Source organism: Pipistrellus kuhlii, unplaced genomic scaffold (genome assembly GCF_014108245.1).
Source record: "Pipistrellus kuhlii isolate mPipKuh1 unplaced genomic scaffold, mPipKuh1.p scaffold_m20_p_56, whole genome shotgun sequence".
Taxonomy (NCBI): domain Eukaryota; kingdom Metazoa; phylum Chordata; class Mammalia; order Chiroptera; family Vespertilionidae; genus Pipistrellus; species Pipistrellus kuhlii.
Window position 1 is genome coordinate 471,387 of NW_023425558.1, and position 18,005 is coordinate 489,391.

An 18,005-nucleotide genomic window follows, 5' to 3' on the forward strand; every position below is an offset into this window, starting at 1 on the left:
TTTCCGGAGTGCGGAGGAGCGTTGGCAGCGGCCAGCGCAGCCACAGCTGCGAGGGGCACGGCTCTGATGCTCCTCTCGGGACGTGCCAGAGGCACCACGTGGCATCTCTGCTGACACCTGAGTCAGGCACGCGGACCTGCCAGGCGTCACGGCCAAGTGCAGGGCAGCTTGCTCACGGCTGGGCTTGGGAAGAGCCGTGTTTCAGACCCAGAGCTAACACTGTCGGATTTATAGGTGACCCGGTGAGTGAGTCAAAGCACCTTGTCTAAGGGTGACGTATGTTGGCTTCCAAGCCCAGAAGACATACCACACGTGGCTCCTATTTATGGTGGATGGCACAGGGGACAGCGTCTCGTGTCTCTCACATCGGAAGGTATCAGACAGCCCGCTGGCATGGCTCAGGGGTTGATCATCGACCCCATGAACCAGGAGGTCACAGTTCAATTCCCAGGAGGTCACAGTTCAATTCCGGGTTGCGGGTTTGATCCCCAGTGTAGGTGTGCAAGAGGCACCTGATCGATGATCCTCTCTCATCATTGATGTTTCTATATCTCTATTTCCCTCTCTCGTCCTCTCTGAAATCAATAAAAATTAAAAAAAAAAAAAAGAAGATATCTGACATTCCCAATGATCTGGTCCCCTAGACTTTCCTGATACGGCAGATCCTTTAACTTCCACAGGGCTCATCGCTGACGTTGGCACAATCTGTCTAAGGCACCTAAGATGCTGCTGTTTTCTGTTCACAGAGCTCAGTTAGCATAATGGCATCAATCCAATGCACCAGCATCGTGTTCTCTGTGTTATTAAGACTATCAGGACTCTGGCCGAAACCGGTTTGGCTCAGTGGATAGAGCGTCGGCCTGCAGACTGAAAGGTCCTGGGTTCGATTCCAGTCAAGGGCATGTGCCTTGGTTGCGGGCACATCCCCAGGAGGGGGTGTGCAGGAGGCAGATGTTTCTCTCTGATCAATGTTTCTAGCTTTCTATCCCTCTCCCTTCCTCTCTGTGAAAAATCAATAGAATATATTTAAAAAGAAAAAAAAAGAAAGTAAAAGAAAAAAGACTATCATGACTCTGAACCTTGCGGTTTGCAGAATGGCAAAACCCGGGGCAGGACAGTGAAGGCCCGCTGTTTTCCCTCTATGTAAATGCAAACAGCAATTTCCCACACTCATGGGAATGTAAGGGAAAACACGAGTTCAATAGCCACAGGCCAGTTGCTGGGGTTCAGACTGATTTTCTCCGGTGAAGATGTCAAACCTAGAATTGCAGTTGTGGCTGGCATCCCTGCATCATTGAGGTTCCTTTTTCGCCTGCAGGAAGGGGCGTTATAGTTTCTGCAGGTCGTGGCATGGCTTTTGGTGTGTAACTTGGCAGGAGAGGGAGGACAGTGCCAGGGTCTCCATTGGGGAAGGTTCTGCCGGCTGCTGAGTACAATAAATTCACAATAAATCCTGGGATGGGGGAAAAACCACGGCACAGACCCGAGGGCCTCAGGAATGTGGGCTTTAATCCCTGAACGTCTCTGATGCTCATTGGTGTCCTCGGCCATAATATTCAAGTTGAATATTATGGAAGCTGCAGGGGGTTTGCACGGTGTCATTTTAGCTAAACGGAAACTATGTTTCCCAGAATTCTCTTCCCGGCAGTACTGACTTAGCCAGGCCCCCGGTGACATCTTGTGCAAGCCTTGCCGAGTAGTAGGGAAGCAGGAGTGAAGCGGAGTTGTGTCCTTTTCCGCCAGGAAGGTTGGTGCGGGGCCCCCAGAAGCCGTGGCAGCTTGCTCATGGGGACCCTAACTTTTGAGCTCACCCCGATGGCGTGGGGCAGCAGCTGGGCCCCCGCTCCCCCAGCTTCCACCAGTCCCCCCAGTTCCTGTCACCCCTGTTCCAGTGTCTGTTCCACTCCCTCCCAGCTCCTCCTAGGTTAGGGGTGTCGAACTCAATCAGAGAAGGGGCCAAAATCTAAAATCCAGCCTAAATCGCGGGCCGAATGGTTTACTGAACAGTCATAAACTGTCATTGTGATGGAAACGCAGCGGAGTGCAGTGATGACAGCGCGGTGCGGGCCACATTGCAAGGCCTGGCGGGACGGATTTGGCCCGCGGGCCTTGTGTTTGACACGTGTCCTAGGTCATCAAAGTTGGAGGCTCGGATATAGCACGAGATGGATGTAGCTTCTGGTCCCTCCTGTGGGTGCAAGCTGCTCCTCGCAGGTGCCAGTGTGTTCCTGCTTCCCTCACCCCTCCTTCATCCCAACTGTCTGCCTGCTGCTTCCGGCTCCAGCACCAACCAAAAAGACAACAGTCTCATATGGTCAGCTCTCGTAATTATGTTGGGTCTTACCCCTATGATACATGTTTACCATATACAACAACTCCAGGTAACTTTGTTTCTCTGATCAACTCCTGGCCAAAACAGTAACTTTCTTTAAAAAAATTTTTTTTTTAAATTGATTTCAGAGAGGAAGGGAGAGGGAGAGCTAGAAACATCAGTGATGACTGGCTGCCTCCTGCACACCGCACAATGGTGCCCTGACCAGGAATCAAACCTTGACCTCCTGGTTCATAGGTAGATGTTCAACCCCTGAGCCACGCCAGCCAGACTGACACAATAACTTTAAATTATTTGACATAAAAATTGCCCTAATCGGTGGCTCAGTGGATAGAGCGTCAGTCAAGGGCATGTACCTTGACAGCTGATCGATGTTTCTAACTCTCTATCCCTCTCCCTTCTTCTCTGATTTTTTTTACAGAGAGGAAGGGAGAGGGATAGAGAGTTAGGAACATCCACTCTCTGCCGGAAGGTGTCGGGCCCAGCACCTCAGGCAGTGATATGTGGGGAAGTGGTTAGCACCCACTTCTCCATGCGTAATTCTGATTAGTGCGTGTTGGCTGATATTTTTGTTTTTGTTAATGAGGAACAACCTTTTCTCCTGAGGGGCCAAAGAGTAAATAGTTTAGGCTTTTGTAGTACAAAATACCTCAGGACAATAAGTAAATAAGTGAGTGTGGCTGTGTTCCAATAAATCTTTATTGAAAACAGGTGGTGGGCCGAAGCCGGTTTGGCTCAGTGGATAGAGCATCGGCCCATGGACTGGAAGGTCCTGGGTTCGATTCCGGTCAAGGGCATGTACCTTGGTTGCAGGCACATCCCCATTAGGGGGTGTGCAGGAGGCAGCTGATCGATGTTTCTAACTACCCTGTTTCCGCGAAAATAAGACAGTGTCTTATATTAATTTTTGCTCCCAAAGATGCGCTAGGTCTTATTTTCAGGGGATGTCTTATCCTTCTATGCGCTAGGTCTTATTTTTGGAGGATGTCTTATTTTCGGGGAAACACGGTATCCCTCTCTTTTCCTCTCTGTAAAAAATCAATAAAATATATTTAAAACAACAACAACAAACAAACAGGTGGTGGGTCTGGTTTGGCTTATAGTTGGTGTTGTGGGGTTGAACCCTGGAGTCACAAATAAGACCACTGGAGGCTACTAACTGATTTAAAAAAAGCAGGCAAGGCTTTACTGAGCTGGCCAGGACGGCCGCGAGAGCACCACATGCAGGTGGAGTGCACACTCACGACCGCGCCAGGTGTAGGCAGTCCTGTTAAAGGTCTCAACCACAGAAATTTTCCTTTGTTCTAAATTCTAAATTCTAAAGGCTGGGAACACACATGGGAACAGCCCACAGGGTTGTTCCCAGCCACATCCTGCTGGACGCTGGAATGTGGCCCTATCTTGTGAAAGCAATTTTTACAGGAGCAGCATCAAGCAGAGTCAGTAATCTCTAAAGGTTATCTGAGTCTGTGGGAATCCATCTCCTGTGGTTCCGGTCCACAGGCTCAGGAGAATTGCCTCAGCCTCCAGGTCTCCACCTGGAAGCCAAGGCAGCTACCCTATTGTTTAAGCAAGTCAGCGAGTGCAGCAGCCAGAATAGCGGGGTTGAAATTCAAACTGCAGTTTTCACCTAAGTGTGCTTGCTACCATACTTCAGTTGGTTGATCCCTGGTGAACAACAAAACAGTAAGTCAACCTCTGACCTGCAGGGTTTGGTGATGTCATATAACCACTCCCATCATGGCTGAGCGCATGTTACCAGTGAAAGGTCACTGGACACTGTTGGCGTGAGATGTGTGTAAGTAGCGCACTGTTCCATAAGATCTCCACCAGACACAATAGAGATAGCCGGGACCGGTTTGGCTCAGTGGATAGAGAGTTGGTCTGCGGACTGAAAGGTCCCGGGTTTGATTCCGGACAAGGGCATGTACCTTGATTGCCGGCACATCCCCAATAGCGGGTGTGCAAGAGGCAGCTGATCGATGATTCTCTCTCATCAATGTTTCTAACTCTCTATTTCTCTCTTCCTCTCTGTGAAAAGTCAATAAAATATATTTAAAAAAAATAAAAAATAGAAATATAAATAATAGTAAAACCTACTAAGTTAATTAGAAAATAATGAATTATGAGCGTTTATTACCTTTGTTGTTGATATAATTGGTTTAATGGTCAGTTTATATACTTTATATAACCTTTCATTTAATTTTTTATGAGATTTCATTGTGTCCAACCACTGGCTGATGAAATTCAGCTTTCCAGAGAATGGTGGGCACCCCGGTATGGCTGGGGGACAATGGAGGTGTAGCTGAAAGGTTATTTTTTTTTGGGGGGGGGTCAGGCTAGGATGGGCCTGGTGAGCTGGTGAAGGAGGGCGGTGTTTCAACAAGGGAGAGATGGGATCAGTGGTTTTGAGCACACTCACTCTGCGCTCGGAGAGGATGGGCTTGAATGGGGGTGCCAGTACCGAACTGAGAGCGGGGACACAGGTGGGAAAGAGGACCTGGGACCTTGCCTCTCTGGCTCCAGTTTATGGGTGTGTCCTCACTCCTGGCTCTGGCCTGGCTCCAGGCCGCCCCTGGAAGCCACAGCCCCTCTCTGCCCTCAGTCCCCCATTTGTAATGACTCCAGTGCCGGCCGGCGTTGTGAAAATCCCGTGAAACTGGGGTGGGGGTGGAGGAGGCTGTTCCTGGCCTGGCCTTTGCCCACTGGAATGTGCCGGGAACCCTTGGCAAGGAGACGGCAGGCTGGGGGTCCCCGGTCTCCTGTGATCCTCTGGTCCTCAGGAGCCAATCTCAGGCCTGTGACTGAGAGGGGGGCTGCACGTCACCTCCCCCATCGCATGCTTTCCCCTCCGTACCCTCCGGGTGGCCAGTCCCCGGTCCTCCGTTCTCTTGCTCTCCAGGCCCCTTGCCACTCCACTAGCACCTCCCGGGAAGCTGCCCAACTGTGTTGGCAGATTGCCACCTTCCTCTCTCTGTGCCCGGCCTTCCTCCCTCCCACTCAGGCCCAGGGGGCTTATCCAGAAGGCTCGTTAACAACGAGCCCGCAGGGACTGCTGGGTGTGCATGAGCGGGTGAGACAATGGACTCCACAGGGAGCACTTGCGAGCCTGGCACCCTGCCTCTGTGCCAGCTCAGCTTCTCCCATTGGGTGAGCCTGGGCACGGCACCTTTTCTGTACCCCAGTTTCCCCTTTGTGAAAGAGGTACAAGAATAACACTTATCTCACCAGTGGTAAGAGTCGAGTAAATTAAAACACGTGAAGCACATAGCAAAGCACCTTGCACAGAGCAGTGCTCAGCACACATCAGCTAGTGCCACCGCTCTTGTTGCCATGGCTTCTCCCGGCAGCATCAGCGCTGGATGAAAGGCCTTTCTCGCCCTGGCCGGTTTGGCTCAGTGGATAGAGCGTTGGCCTGCAGACTGGAGGGTCCCAGGTTCGATTCTGGCCGGGGGTACATGCCTGGGTTGCAGACTCGATCCCCAGTGGAGGGGGCGTGCAGGAGGCAGCTGATCAGTGATTCTCTCTCATCATTGATGTTTCTGTCTCTCCCTCTCCCTTCCTCTCTGAAATCAATAAAAATAATTTTTTTTTAAAAAAGGCCTTTCTCCCGCCAACTCGGGGACTTCCCATCATTTCCAACACAGGTCCGTCCCTCGGGGGTGCTGGGTCCGGGATGGGCTACATGGGCTGCTGGTGACCCCTCTGCCCCGGGGACAGCAGGCTCTCCCTGCTGGTCATCTCTGGCCATTCCCTTTTCTCCGCGTCCCAGGCCCAACCACCTGAACTTCTAAGCATGACCTCCTAGGCCGGTCACAACCTGATGTCAGTGCTTCTGCCTGGTGTACCCTCCCCTCCCTGTCCTCAGCTGGGACAGCCTTCCTCCGGGAGCCTCTTCAGACGCCCCCACCCTCCTCTCTGCTCCCCCCTCACCCTGCACATCCTTCCATAACCACCACCACCCAGACTGCTGCTGGCCGTACCATGCCTTTGGGCAAAGTAAGAAAAGGCTCCCTTACTTCAGAATGCTCTCTGCCGCCTGCTGGGAGGCCTTCAGAATGGACTGCCAGCCAGTAGCGTCTGCCGTGAAGGGTGTCGTCCTGGAGGAGCCCGGGCAGCACCAGAGCTGTGGGAACATTTCCCTGTGCCAGGCGCTGAGCTGGGTGCCGCGCTGGGCGCCTCGTGTCAAGTGCCGTTCACCCCCACCAGGAAACGGTTCGTCTCAAAGGCGAGCAAAGCGAGGCTCCGGGACTACAACCGGAGTCATGTGACCTGTAAGTGGCAGAGCCAGAGTTTGAACTCCCAAGCACCCAGGGAGGTAATGGCCTCCACCAAGCCCTCACCCCGGCTGCCACGCACACATCTGCCTGGGGTGCTGGTGTGAGCTCCTCCAGGCGGGGACCGCGTCTCAGCTGCTGCCAAAGCCCCGGAGACCTGCCGGGCGGCAGAGTGGGCAGCGTCACGTGCGCTGTCGGAAGGAGCCTGTTTGCAGAGCACGGGGGTCCCAGGGGCTACTGCCTGTCCCCCCAGGATGTGGCTGAAGCTGGAGACGTTTGGACCAAGGTGTCCCAGAGGCCCCTTGCTCAGCCCCTGAGGCTAACATCCAACTCGGTGCTGACGTAGGGTCTGCCCTCGCTCCTACGTCAAAAGAGAGCCGAAACCGGTGTGGCTCAGTGGATAGAGCGTCGGTCTGCGGACTGAAGGGTCTCAGGATCGATTCTGGTCAGGGGCATGTACCTGGGTTGCGGGCACATCCCCAGTAGGGGGTGTGCAGGAGGCAGTTGGTCAATGTTTCTCTCTCATCAACATTTCTAGCTCTCTATCCCTCTTCCTTTCTCTTGTGGAAAATCAATAAAATATATATTATTAAAAAAAAAGAGAGAGAGAGAGAGAGAAACCGCCTCCCAGGCCTGATGTTTCCCGTCAGTGCCGGATCCAGATTTCTCTGAGCCCAGCGTCAGGCTCTGCTCAACGGGCAGGTTTATAAAGGAGCCCCCGGGCCTGAGGGCCAGGGAAGCAGGAGAGGCCTGTGAAGGCAGATCTGAAAGGCACCCAGAGCAAGAGAGGATGTTCCTGGCAAACCTGCGGCCAGAGGCCGGAGACACCCTGTTGGCCTGGGGACCAGACCGTGCCTGTCTTGCTGAGTCTAGTACAATTCTCGACTGTGTTTAATGCCGGAAGTCTAATTATGCATCTGCATGTCTATAAGGGTTGCCTTTCCAGAACTCCACTGCTAAAAAGCAGGGTGCTATCAAAACAGCCCCCTTTCAAGTCTACTGCGTGTCATACAACCTGACAGGCAACCCTTGCAGTCTCCGTGACCCAAACAGGCTGCCGATGGTCTTCTTCTTTTTAAAAAAATATATTTAATTGTTTTTTTACAGAGAGGAAGGGAAAGAGATAAAAAGTTAGGGACATCGATGAGAGAGTCATCAATCAGCTGCCTCCTGCACCTCCCCTACTGGGGATGTGCCCGCAACCAAGGTACATGCCCTTGACCGGAATCGAACCTGGGACCCTTCAGTCCGCAAGCCGACGCTCTATCCACTGAGCCATACCGGTTTCAGTGCTGATGGTCTTCTTGAAGAATAAAGAGAAGCTGCTAGCAATGTCTTGCTTTCTTTTTTTCTTTTTCTTTTTTTGCTTTCTTTACTTGACATTCTTTGTGGGGAAGGCCCTGGGTGTCAGCCTGGCATGGGGCACCTGAACTTCTTTATTTGAATGGCCCTGTGATAGCACTTAGGACACTTATTCTTTCTTCTTCTTTTTAAATCCTCACTGGAGGATATTTTTACATTGATGTTTAGAGAGAGAGGGAGAGACAGAGAAATAGTGATGTGAGAGAAGCACATCGATTGGCTGCCTCCTGCAGGAGCCCTGACCAGGGCCCGGCTGGGGAGGAGCCTGAAACTGAGGTCCGTGCCTTGACCGGAATCAAACCCGGGACCCTTCGCTCCACAGGCTGACACTCTATCCCTGAGTGTGACCCTGAGTGTCACATAACCGTTCCAAGTCTCAGTTCCCTCACCCATGACAGGGTACCTATCTCATGTATAAATCTCCCGAACAGTGGCTGGCACCCAGCACACCACGTGAGCCATGCTCACTTGCCGATACGTCAATGTCGCTGTACCCTGTAAAGTATTGGATAGAAAAGAAAGTCACAGAAAGAGTCCTGACTCTGCTAGTTTTAAGCGAGGCTTCATTTGAAGGCGCTGAGCGCCGGGCTGCACGAAAGGATGCTCGGGGCCGGGAATGGTCCTCGTTCACCTCAGGACCGTCTTCTCCTTGCGGGAAGGCAGGCCAGTGGGAAAGCCAGTGACTCAAGAGGAGGTGAAGTCCTGAGGTCGGCACCTCCCTGCCTGGACTGATCCTCCCTCTGGCCTCCCTCTGCTGGAGGAGCGGTTTGGTTCTAACCCCGAGTCCTTCCTCTTCCTCAGCTGTCTGCTCCCGTTTCTTTTTTCTTTTCATTTATTATTATTATTTTATTTTATTATTAAATTATTATCTGTGTACATATTTTACCATTGCCCCTTCTCCCTTGTCTGCTCCCGTTCCAACGTCCGCCCCTGAGCTCCACAGAGGAGACAGGCTCTGGCTGCCTCACCTGCGCCCGTCAGAGACGTCATGTCCCTGTCAGAGATGACGCTATAACTGCTGCTGAATTGAATGAAAGTGATTTACATTTTCCCAAAGGAAATGAGCGGGGCTGAGGTGGCCGCGCCCATCAGGGGGCGGACTGAGGCTGGCACAGCTATTCCTGGGCACCTGCCTCACCCGACGCGGGAAAGCTGGCTTTCGGTGACTGCCACTAACCTGCGCATTTGAGAGATATTTTTTATTAAAAAAAAGAAACAAAACAAAAAGCCCAACCCAAGAACTCTTGGTTCTGGGAGACTGGGAGCAGCTTAGGTGAGCGTGGAACCTGGGAGACAGATGGCGGGGGGCCTCTGACCCCTGAGAGGAAAGGCGAGGGCTCCGGGGCCGGCAGCGGGCGGAGCTGCTCTGCAGCCGGGCCCACGGGCTCTGGAAACGGGTGGAGGGCGGCTCAGCCCCAGAAAGGATCGGGCAGTACTGGGCAGCCCCAGACTTCGAGCTGGGAAGGAGGAGGGTACGCCCCGGGCTCTCGGCTCCTCCTGGATAGGGTGAGGCACCCCTTCTCCCCCTTTCCCCTTACAACGTGGGGCTTAGGCCCCTCGGAAGTGGGTCCTGATGGGCAGGGCCTGGAGGCAGCCCCCAGCCTGGCTCCCGGAGCTCAGGGGCCTTGCGGGCCGCGGGGCAGCGCCCGGATGGGCCGCGGCGGCGGCGGCGGCGGCGGGTTGTCCAGGACGGGCTGGGGCCGGGGCCGCGCCGCCAGCCGGCGCTTCTGCTTGCGCAGCAGGTAGCTGGAGTACTGCACCTCGGGCATGGCCAGCTTGAGGCAGGCCTCGCTGGCCGGGCTGGCGCCGCTGCCGCCGGGCAGGTCGTAGCCCATGATGTCCACGTTGCGGCTGGGCTGCCAGGGCTGCAGCTGCTTGGTGCGGATCTGCGCGGCCGGCCGCAGCGCGGGCTCGTCGCCGAAGCAGCGGCGCAGCAGGCGCTCGCGGGCCGCGCGCAGCTCGCGCGCCTCGCGCTCCACGCACGCGCGGCCGGCGCGCGCCACGCGGCGCCAGAAGGACGCGTTGAAGTGCGCGTACAGCGCGGCGTCCAGCGCGTTCCAGGCGCGCGCCGCCCGCGCCAGCGCCTCGGGCACGGCGGCCAGGCGCGAGCCCGCGGCGCGCGCGTTGAGCTTGGCGTAGAGCACGTCGTCCAGGTCCCAGGCCAGCAGGCGCCGCAGCAGCACGAGCGACTCGTCGAAGTACTCGGCGATCATGACGAGCGAGAAGACCTCCTCCACGCGGCGGATGAGGCCCGCCAGGTAGGCGGGGTCGGCGCGCGGGCTGCGCTCGGGGTCGCCGCCCAGGTCGTAGGCCAGCGTGTTGTGCGCGAACATGGCGAAGTGCTCGCCCGCGCGGTAGTAGGCCTCGGGCGCGCGCAGGAAGGCCTCGAGCGACGCGTTGGGCACGCGCCGGAAGGCCGGGCAGTACTGGTTGTAGTAGGTGAAGAGGGACTCGAACATGGCGGCGGGCTCGCGCAGGATGGTGACGTACACGGTGCCCGGCGGCATGAGGCCCTCGAGCTCGGCGCGGTCGAAGCGCAGGTGGCTGGCCAGCACGTGCGGCGGCCGCGTGGCCGGGTGCACGAAGCGCGCCGAGAAGTTGCGCGGGTAGCAGAACTGGTGCTCGCAGCGCGGGTGCGGCAGCGCCACCGTCAGGTTGTGGCGCTCGGCGAAGCGGAACAGGATGTTCTGCACCGTCGTGCCCGCCGTCTTGTGCGTCTTCAGGAAGGCCACCGTCAGGTGCTTGGGGCGCGGCGGCGAGTCCTGCAGGGGCGGGCAGCTCAGGGGGAACAGCCTGGGGTACCTGCGGGGAGGAGGGTTGAGAGGGTGTGAGCCCCGCCCCTGCCCGGGGGTTGGGGGGCGGGCTACGGAGCAGCCCGTGCTGGGCTTTGCCCACAGAGCAGTGGAGGGGTATGGCAGGCAGCCTCTGAGATGACCCACGTGATCCCTGCTGGCCTCCTGGTATTCGTGCTGTTGTCTATTTCCTTCCCCTTGAGTATGGGCGGGGCTCATTGATGTCTCTAAGGACTAGAATAGGGCAGAGATGATGGGTGCCACTCGTGAGATTGCGCTATAAAGAGACTATGGCTTCTATCTCCGTGTCTTATCTAGGACAACTCAGGTAGCGTGGTGAGCAAGCTGCCATCCTGTGAGCCATCCTATGGGGAGCCATCCCGTGGCAACAGTCACCAAGGAGCTGGGCCTTCAGTCCATCACCCTGCTTGAGGAACGGAAGTCTGCCAACGACCACAACGAGCGAGCTTGGAAGGGGAGCCCGTCCAATCAGACCTTCAGATGAGACCGCAGCCCCTTGAGAGGCCTTGAGCAGAGGCACCCAGCTAAGCCCCACCTGGGTCCCTGACCCACACAAGTGAGATAATAAATGTTCGATGTGCTCAGCTGCTAAGTTTTGAGGTACTTCGGTTACACAGAAATAGATAACTAAATACAGGGAGAAAGGCCTTGGGAGATCCTTGAGAGAGATCTTTTAGAGAGATTCCACTCTAAAAAGGAAGAAACAGGCTCAGAAGAAAAGAGTCATTTACGTAAGTCTGGCAACCCAGATGAGGTCACCAAGTCCTTTTGCTTTCTCTTGTTTTTCACTTTTACTTTTTTTTTTTTTTTTAATATATTTTATTGATTTTTTACAGAGAGGAAGGGACAGAGACACAGAGCCAGAAACGTCAATGAGAGAGAAACATTGACCAGCCGCCTCCTGCACATCCCCTACTGGGGATGTGCCCGCAGCCAATGTACATGCCCTTGACCGGAATCGAACCCGGGACCTTTCAGTCCGCAGACCAACGCTCTACCGCTGAGCCAAACCGGTTTCGGCCACTTTTACTTTTTCACTGGCTCCTCGCCTTGTGGACGAGTGGCAAGGGCTTGGAGGCAACTCATTTGTCATCCGATTCTGTTCAGACCTCTGGAGCTTTATTCATTCATTCAGCCAATATATATATATTTTTAATCATCTCCTATGTGCCAGCCACTGTTCTAGGCTCAAGAAATATGATAGTATAGAAAACAGCTAACAATCCTAGCCTTCATGAAGCTTTCATTTCTTTCCTCAATCCTGAAAGGATGTTTGGGATTACAGGTAAACCTGTAAGATCTATTCAGACTTTGAGTCCCTCTCCTGTTCCTTTTCTACCACCCTGGTCATAATGAGGAAACGCTAAGCAGCTTTGAGAACACCACGGAGATTTCCCATCTGTGGCTGATTTGGGTTCAGGATAATGGCCACACAGACGCCCTTTTAAAGACCAGCAAATTAGTGGGGATCGGGCCCACTCACATCATTCTCCTGGGAAAGTAGAGGCTCTGAGGGGTGCAGGCATTCACACGTTGGGCTCACACGTGAGCCAGGAGTAGGGTCTGCTCCTATTAGTCACATGGTATCCGGTGTCAGGGGGACTAGCGAGGTCACACATACCATCATTTCTATTTTACAGATGAGGACACGGGCTCAGAGAGGGAGAGGACTTGCCCAGCACAACAGGAGTAGTGAGGAGTTGTTTGCAGTCCTTGGGGGAGGCACTGGGTTTGGGCTGGATTCAAGTCCCCGTTTAGTCACAGACTCACTCTATGACTTCGAGCACGTCACTCTCATTTTAATAAGATCAATCCATGCCTTGGGGGGTTGTGTGGATCTAAAGAGATGCGTGGTGCCTGCCCAGCGTGGCTCACTGAGCCACCGATGAACCAGGACAGGAGGTTATGGTTTGATTCCCGATCAGGGCACATGCCCAGGAGTGGCCTTGATCCCCAGTGTGTGGCATGTGGGAGGCAGCCAATCAATGATTCTCTCCCATCATTGATGTTTCTGTCTCTCTCTGAAATCAATATCAATCTATTTTTAAAAATAGTAAAAAATAAAGAGATGTGTGGAAAGCACTTCAGGAGAGAGCGAAGGAACGAAGCCCAGCAGAAGGCCGACTCTGCTGGCCGGTGCAAGGAATGGAAGCAGGGCTCTCAGTCGTGGCGTTAACCAGGCAGCTGGCCCTCCCGGATACCACAACGGCCCTGGGCCCCGCCCCTCACCCGGGCCCCTGCTCCTTACCAGCTGAGTTGTGCACCCTGGTGGATGAGGAGGCTCACGGTGCTGCACCCCAGCACCAGCAGCAGGATTTTCCTGCGGCTCATCATCTTGGTGGCCTGCTGCAGGCGCGGGAGGATGGGCATGACAGCGTGCCCGCCCTGGACCAGCCAGGTCTCGCTATCCAGGACACCCACTGCCGGCCCTCATGGGGGCTCCTGAGGCTCCGGTAGCAGGGCCAGTGTTCCGGAGAGGCCTGGCAGGGGAAGGAGGCAAACAGGTTTGTATGGGCAGAGGAGATGGGCTCTCGCCCCGGCACACTGCTGCAAAGGAGAGCTCCCAAGAGTGGGGTGAGCAGAGAGGCCAGGGAAGATCAGATTCCGGCCTCCCGTCACCAAGACCCTATCTCCACTCCGCTCCAGATAGCTGGGTCTTGGGTGGAATTACAGGCTCTGGGGTGTGGCCAGCCTTCAGGCTATAGCCACTCCCTTAAGCCCTGTCTCTGCTTCTCTCTGTGCCCCCGATTCCTCTTTGTCTCGTGGCCATTCGTAGCTGTCTCCCCAGTAGACTTGGCTCCGATCACAGGAGTCTCAGCTCCAGGTTTCCCCTCCTTACCTGATGGCTCCGGTGAAGGGCTGGTCCTGACCCCCCAGAAACTGAGCTCCTCAGAAACACTGGCCAAGCCTTCACCTTCTCAAGTCTCTGATGCAGGGACTCACTATTTGTACTATGCTACTGCATACTTTATCTCGTTTAATCACCTCAACCCTAACAGATATTATTACCTCTTTACAGACAAGGAAACTGAGGCTCTAAAAATGAAGCCCCTTGTCTGGGTCACAGAGCTGGAATTAGCAGAATCCGGGATCAGACCTGCTCTTTCTGGCTCCAGAGTCCATCCCCTTAGACAGGTGTGCTGCTTCCACAAAGAGCTGGTTTCCCCAGCCTTCCCTGAACTCTGGCGCCTCTGCCCGCTTCTGAGCCCTGAGCCCTCCTACCTGGGCTCCCGCTCTGAGGGTTCAAGACCAATAAATCCATGAGGGAGAGAAAGGAAGGACTTGAAATCCTGGAACCCTATCTGGATTCCATCCCCAAACACCTGAACCCTGGCCATGCCGTCTGCTTACTCTGCAGTGAGGCAGTGGATGGCAGCTTGGGCGCGGGGCAGGGTGTGGGGTGCGAAGGGGCTCCTGCTGAGGAACTCCTGGACAAGGCGAGTGACAGGTGAGAGGCAGAAGAGCCTGGGTTCTGGCCAGCCCCTTGTCCCCACACCGGATGCTTTGGCTCAAGGGCAGCACAGCCCTCGGCAGCTCTAGTGGACAGTCGGCTTTGGCAGCAGTGCCTGTCCGCTGGGGCGAGTTTCTGCCCCAGCGGCCTCAGACTCCCAGCTTCTGGTTCAGCTTCAGCCTCATGTACCCCCTCTCCGAAAGGGAGGGGGAGCCGGGACCTCACGGGCATGTGCATGTGGAACTAGGACACCCGAGTCCCAGGAGGGGTGAGGCAATGTGAAAACTCCTCTGACCATCACCTTTCCTGGGCCCCGGGCTTGGCTTCCACTCCCCCCGCCCCCAGTTAATCCTGGATCACCCTGCAGCCTGATGGGGTGGGAAGATGCCTGGTTATCCCTTTCCCTCCTTCCAGGCCCCAGCACCGTGTTCCCTCCATCAGCCTGCAGACAGACTTAATCCACCTGGAACCAAGGGCGGGGAAGGGTCCAGCCACCGAGGACAACCAAGGAGAAGGTTCACACCACCCCCATCCCCACTCTGTCTGGCTGGGCAGCCTTCAGGAGGAAGTCAGAGCCGGTGGCCCTCTCAGGATGGAGGCCCCTTCCCTTTCGCCATTTTTCCTGCCTACAAGACTTAGTGGCCAGACAGGAGTTCCCCGAAGGGGCAACGTGAGGGCCCAGCCTAGTCCCATCTTTGCTAAACTCCCTGAAACCACCCTGTTTTTCAGAGGATTCTGGGTTAGCCAACGATGTCGAGCCTGCAGGGGGCTCTAGTGGGATTTTCTCTGGGAGATGCTTCAGCCAGGTCGCACAGAGAAGGGCGATGGGCTGGGTGTGGCCCCTCCATGCCACTCCCCTCAGCCCTGAGGAGCCAGCCAGCCGGACCCGGGGTGAGGCCCACAAGAACTCCCTGGGCACCGGTTTCTGCGTCGTCACCATCCGTGACAGTGCTCATCCCCTCAGATACGCCTGGCCCAGGTCCGAGCAGCACTGGCCATTCCGGTTCTTTCTGGGATGGCTAGGCTCCTCGGCCAGGCCCCTTCCACCTTCCGCTCTGCATGTGGCTGCTGCCCTCCTCACCACACGGACCGTTTTCTCCATGACGGACCTTCAGGTGTTTGGAATCAGCACCCCGTCTCCTTTGGGTGGGCACCCAGCCAGCATCCACATTCCAGGACCGAGTGCTGCCGGGCCACTGGAGGCAGCCCCCTCTGCGGCAGGCTCAGACCTCGGTGCCTCTCCTGGGGATGGAGCGGGGTCCTGACACGGGGGCTGTCTGCTCGTGGTCTCCAGCTGGCGTGGGTAGGTCTGCCGGGGCCAGGGCCGTCAGGCTTCAAACACTGCCTGGCTCCCCCTGTGTCTTCTTCACGGAGTGTCCCTCAGCCACCCAGCCAGGCCAGTGTGCCCAGCCTCACCGGAGTATCAGCGCTAATTTTAGTCAGGACAACCTCCCTCAGGCTGTGCCCGCTTTTGCAAATTGCCTTCCCTTCTCCAGGGAACCAAGGGAGAAATGGAACAGCCAGCCAGAGCTCGGCAAACTGGCCTGGGTGCCCACCCGCTCCGGAGTGAGCCCTCTCTCCCCTCCAAGCGGAAGGGCTGACGGGTGCCTCAGAGTAGGAGGGCGGCTGGCTGGCCTGGACCACCCGACCTGACAGCCTGACAGCCTGACAGCCTGACCTCCGGCTCACCTGGAGGCTCCATCCTCAGAGAGGATGGCACAGCCAGTGAACATTTCTCCCTCCGGATGGAAGGGTCAAAGGCTAAGGAGGCGCCAATGAGTGTCCCAGGAGATCAAATATCCTCCCGCCTCCCTCCTTTCCTCCCTTTCTCCTCCGCCTGCACCGGGTCCCTCCAACCCCCTTCCCCGTCCCCAACGTCATCCCTGTATCCGAATTCCTCTCCCCTGCTCTCTCCATCACTCTCTGCCTCCCCCTGCCTCCATTCCTTCAGTTCCATCAGGGATCTGTCAGGGATCTGCTCGCCTTGGGGGACAGGCCAGAGTGGCCCCCTCACCCAGTCCTCCCGCCCCCCAGACCCTGCGCCCCCCCCGCACGCTCTCCGGCCTCTGCGCCCCCAGGACACGCTCCCGCCCATCCCTCGCCCCGGTCCCGGCTGGTCCACCCTCCTCCAGCCCGGCTGGCTACCGCAGTACTCACGCGCGGGCTCTGCCTCCGTCCCGGTGGCGGGGGTCGCCGCTCCCTCCAGCCCCTTTCCTGGATCCGCTGCGGTCCGCGCCGGGCCCTGCGCACCGAGCGCCGCTCGCCTCCCGCGCCGGGATGGGATCAGGTGGCGGCGTCCGCCGAGCGGCTCAGCTCAGGCTCTGCCCGCCGCCCGCCCCCCATCGCACCCTGGAGGCGGGGCGGGGGCGGGGGCCGCGGCGGAGGGAGGAGGAGGGGAAGGGGAGTCAGGGGAGGAGGGGGCAGCCCTGGCTCGGAGGCTGCCTAACCAGGAGCATTTTCCGGGTGGCATCTTCTGATGCGGGCATCTTTCCCCGGCAACCTTGCTGAGTCCGGACACCAGTGTGGCAGCTCCTTGCCTCCCTCCTCAGAAGGGGGCGTTTAGGTCCGGAGAGTATTGGGGTGCTGTGGCATTGCTGGACACCCCTGGGTCCCACTGGTCAGCCTTGGGCTGGTGCGTCCTGCGAGGGCGGGGGGTGGGGGTGGGGGGCTGGAGCACAGGTACAGTACATCACAGCGCCCACACGCTCCCTCCCTCCTCTCCTCCTCTTTCCACCTCCAGACAGGAAGCATCATTGTAGCCCTGAGTCTGGCCCCCTCTGCCCTCATCTCTGGGGGAACCCTCCCCTGCAGCCCCTGGGGCAGCCCCTGCTGCTGACCCACTCGCACCCTCCACCAGGACCCCAGACCCCCTCCCTCCTGACCAGAGCCTTAGCGGAGGGGAGGTGTTCTGAACCGCAGAGACGATACACGTGAAGATGATACTTTTGAGCTGGGGGGGGGGGGGGGCAGATCATCTTGAATCGCCGGTTCCAGGAGCGAGGCAGGAGCGCCTCCCGGACACACAGTTCTCTGGCTCTCAGAGTCCCGGAGCCCTGCCACCCTCTTGGCCTGGCATGGCAAGGGTCCCAGGGCCAAGGCAGCCACCCAAAGCTGGCACTGGAAGGCACTAGACTCCATTCCACACCCACACCGGTAGGTGCTGTGTGAGGGTCCTTACTGAGGAGGAGAAGGAATGGGGACACTCAGGGGCAGGAGAACTGCTTGTCCCGGACTGGCTCCTCAGTCTTCCCCTCTGAACAATGGGGGACTCCCCTGCCTGGGTCCCAGGGATGTTGGGATAAAATGGGGTCCCACTAGGGTGGTTGCTTTCTGGCTAAGCCACACCACCTCCTTGCCCATCAGCCCCTGGTTTATCCTGCCTGAGACCTCCAGCCTCTCCCCCAGCACATGCACACGCTTTGGGGCCTGCAGCCTCAGGTGACCTGCCGTTGGCTCTCCAGTTACAGGAGCAGAACGACACTTCCTTTGTGTCAGGAATGGTTCTGCTTGAGAGGGCTGACACGCTGCAGGGGAGGGCAGAACTGTTCTTTCTTCTGTCCTTTCTGGGTTTGGCTTCTCCTCTGGGAGGCAGGAGACTGGGTGGTGGTGGCGATAGAAGTGGGAAGGGTCAGGGTTTGGACAGGAGCAAAGAGAATTTCCTGGCTAGCCGCTTTTCCTGGTCCAGGCCTCTTCTTTGTCTGTTACAGACCTCACACCTCCCCTGGACCTGACACCTTATTTTTTTCACTGCTCCCAGCTATTTATTTCTT

General features: G+C 56.6%; 1 protein-coding gene across 1 annotated transcript; it reads right to left on the minus strand.

Moving 5' to 3' along the window:
* Positions 1-9,469: 9,469 nt before the first annotated feature.
* GAL3ST3 (galactose-3-O-sulfotransferase 3) lies at positions 9,470-16,599 on the minus strand. Its single transcript, XM_036416565.2, has 3 exons — positions 16,393-16,599; positions 13,033-13,264; positions 9,470-10,773 (listed from the first exon to the last, which is right to left on the minus strand). The coding sequence occupies exons 2-3, from the start codon at positions 13,152-13,154 to the stop codon at positions 9,588-9,590; spliced, it is 1,308 nt and encodes a 435-aa protein (XP_036272458.1). The 5' UTR covers positions 13,155-13,264; positions 16,393-16,599; the 3' UTR covers positions 9,470-9,587.
* Between the last annotated feature and the right edge of the window lie 1,406 nt (positions 16,600-18,005).

What these genes read in the sequence shown, in the direction of transcription:
- GAL3ST3 (XM_036416565.2), bottom strand. Translation starts at nt 13,154, where the DNA reads ATGCCCATCCTCCCGCGCCTGCAGCAGGCCACCAAGATGATGAGCCGC. An exon ending in CAGGGTGCACAACTCAGCTG is followed by an intron (nt 10,774 to 13,032) that starts GTAAGGAGCAGG and finishes TCCTCCCCGCAG; the next exon opens with GTACCCCAGGCTGTTCCCCC.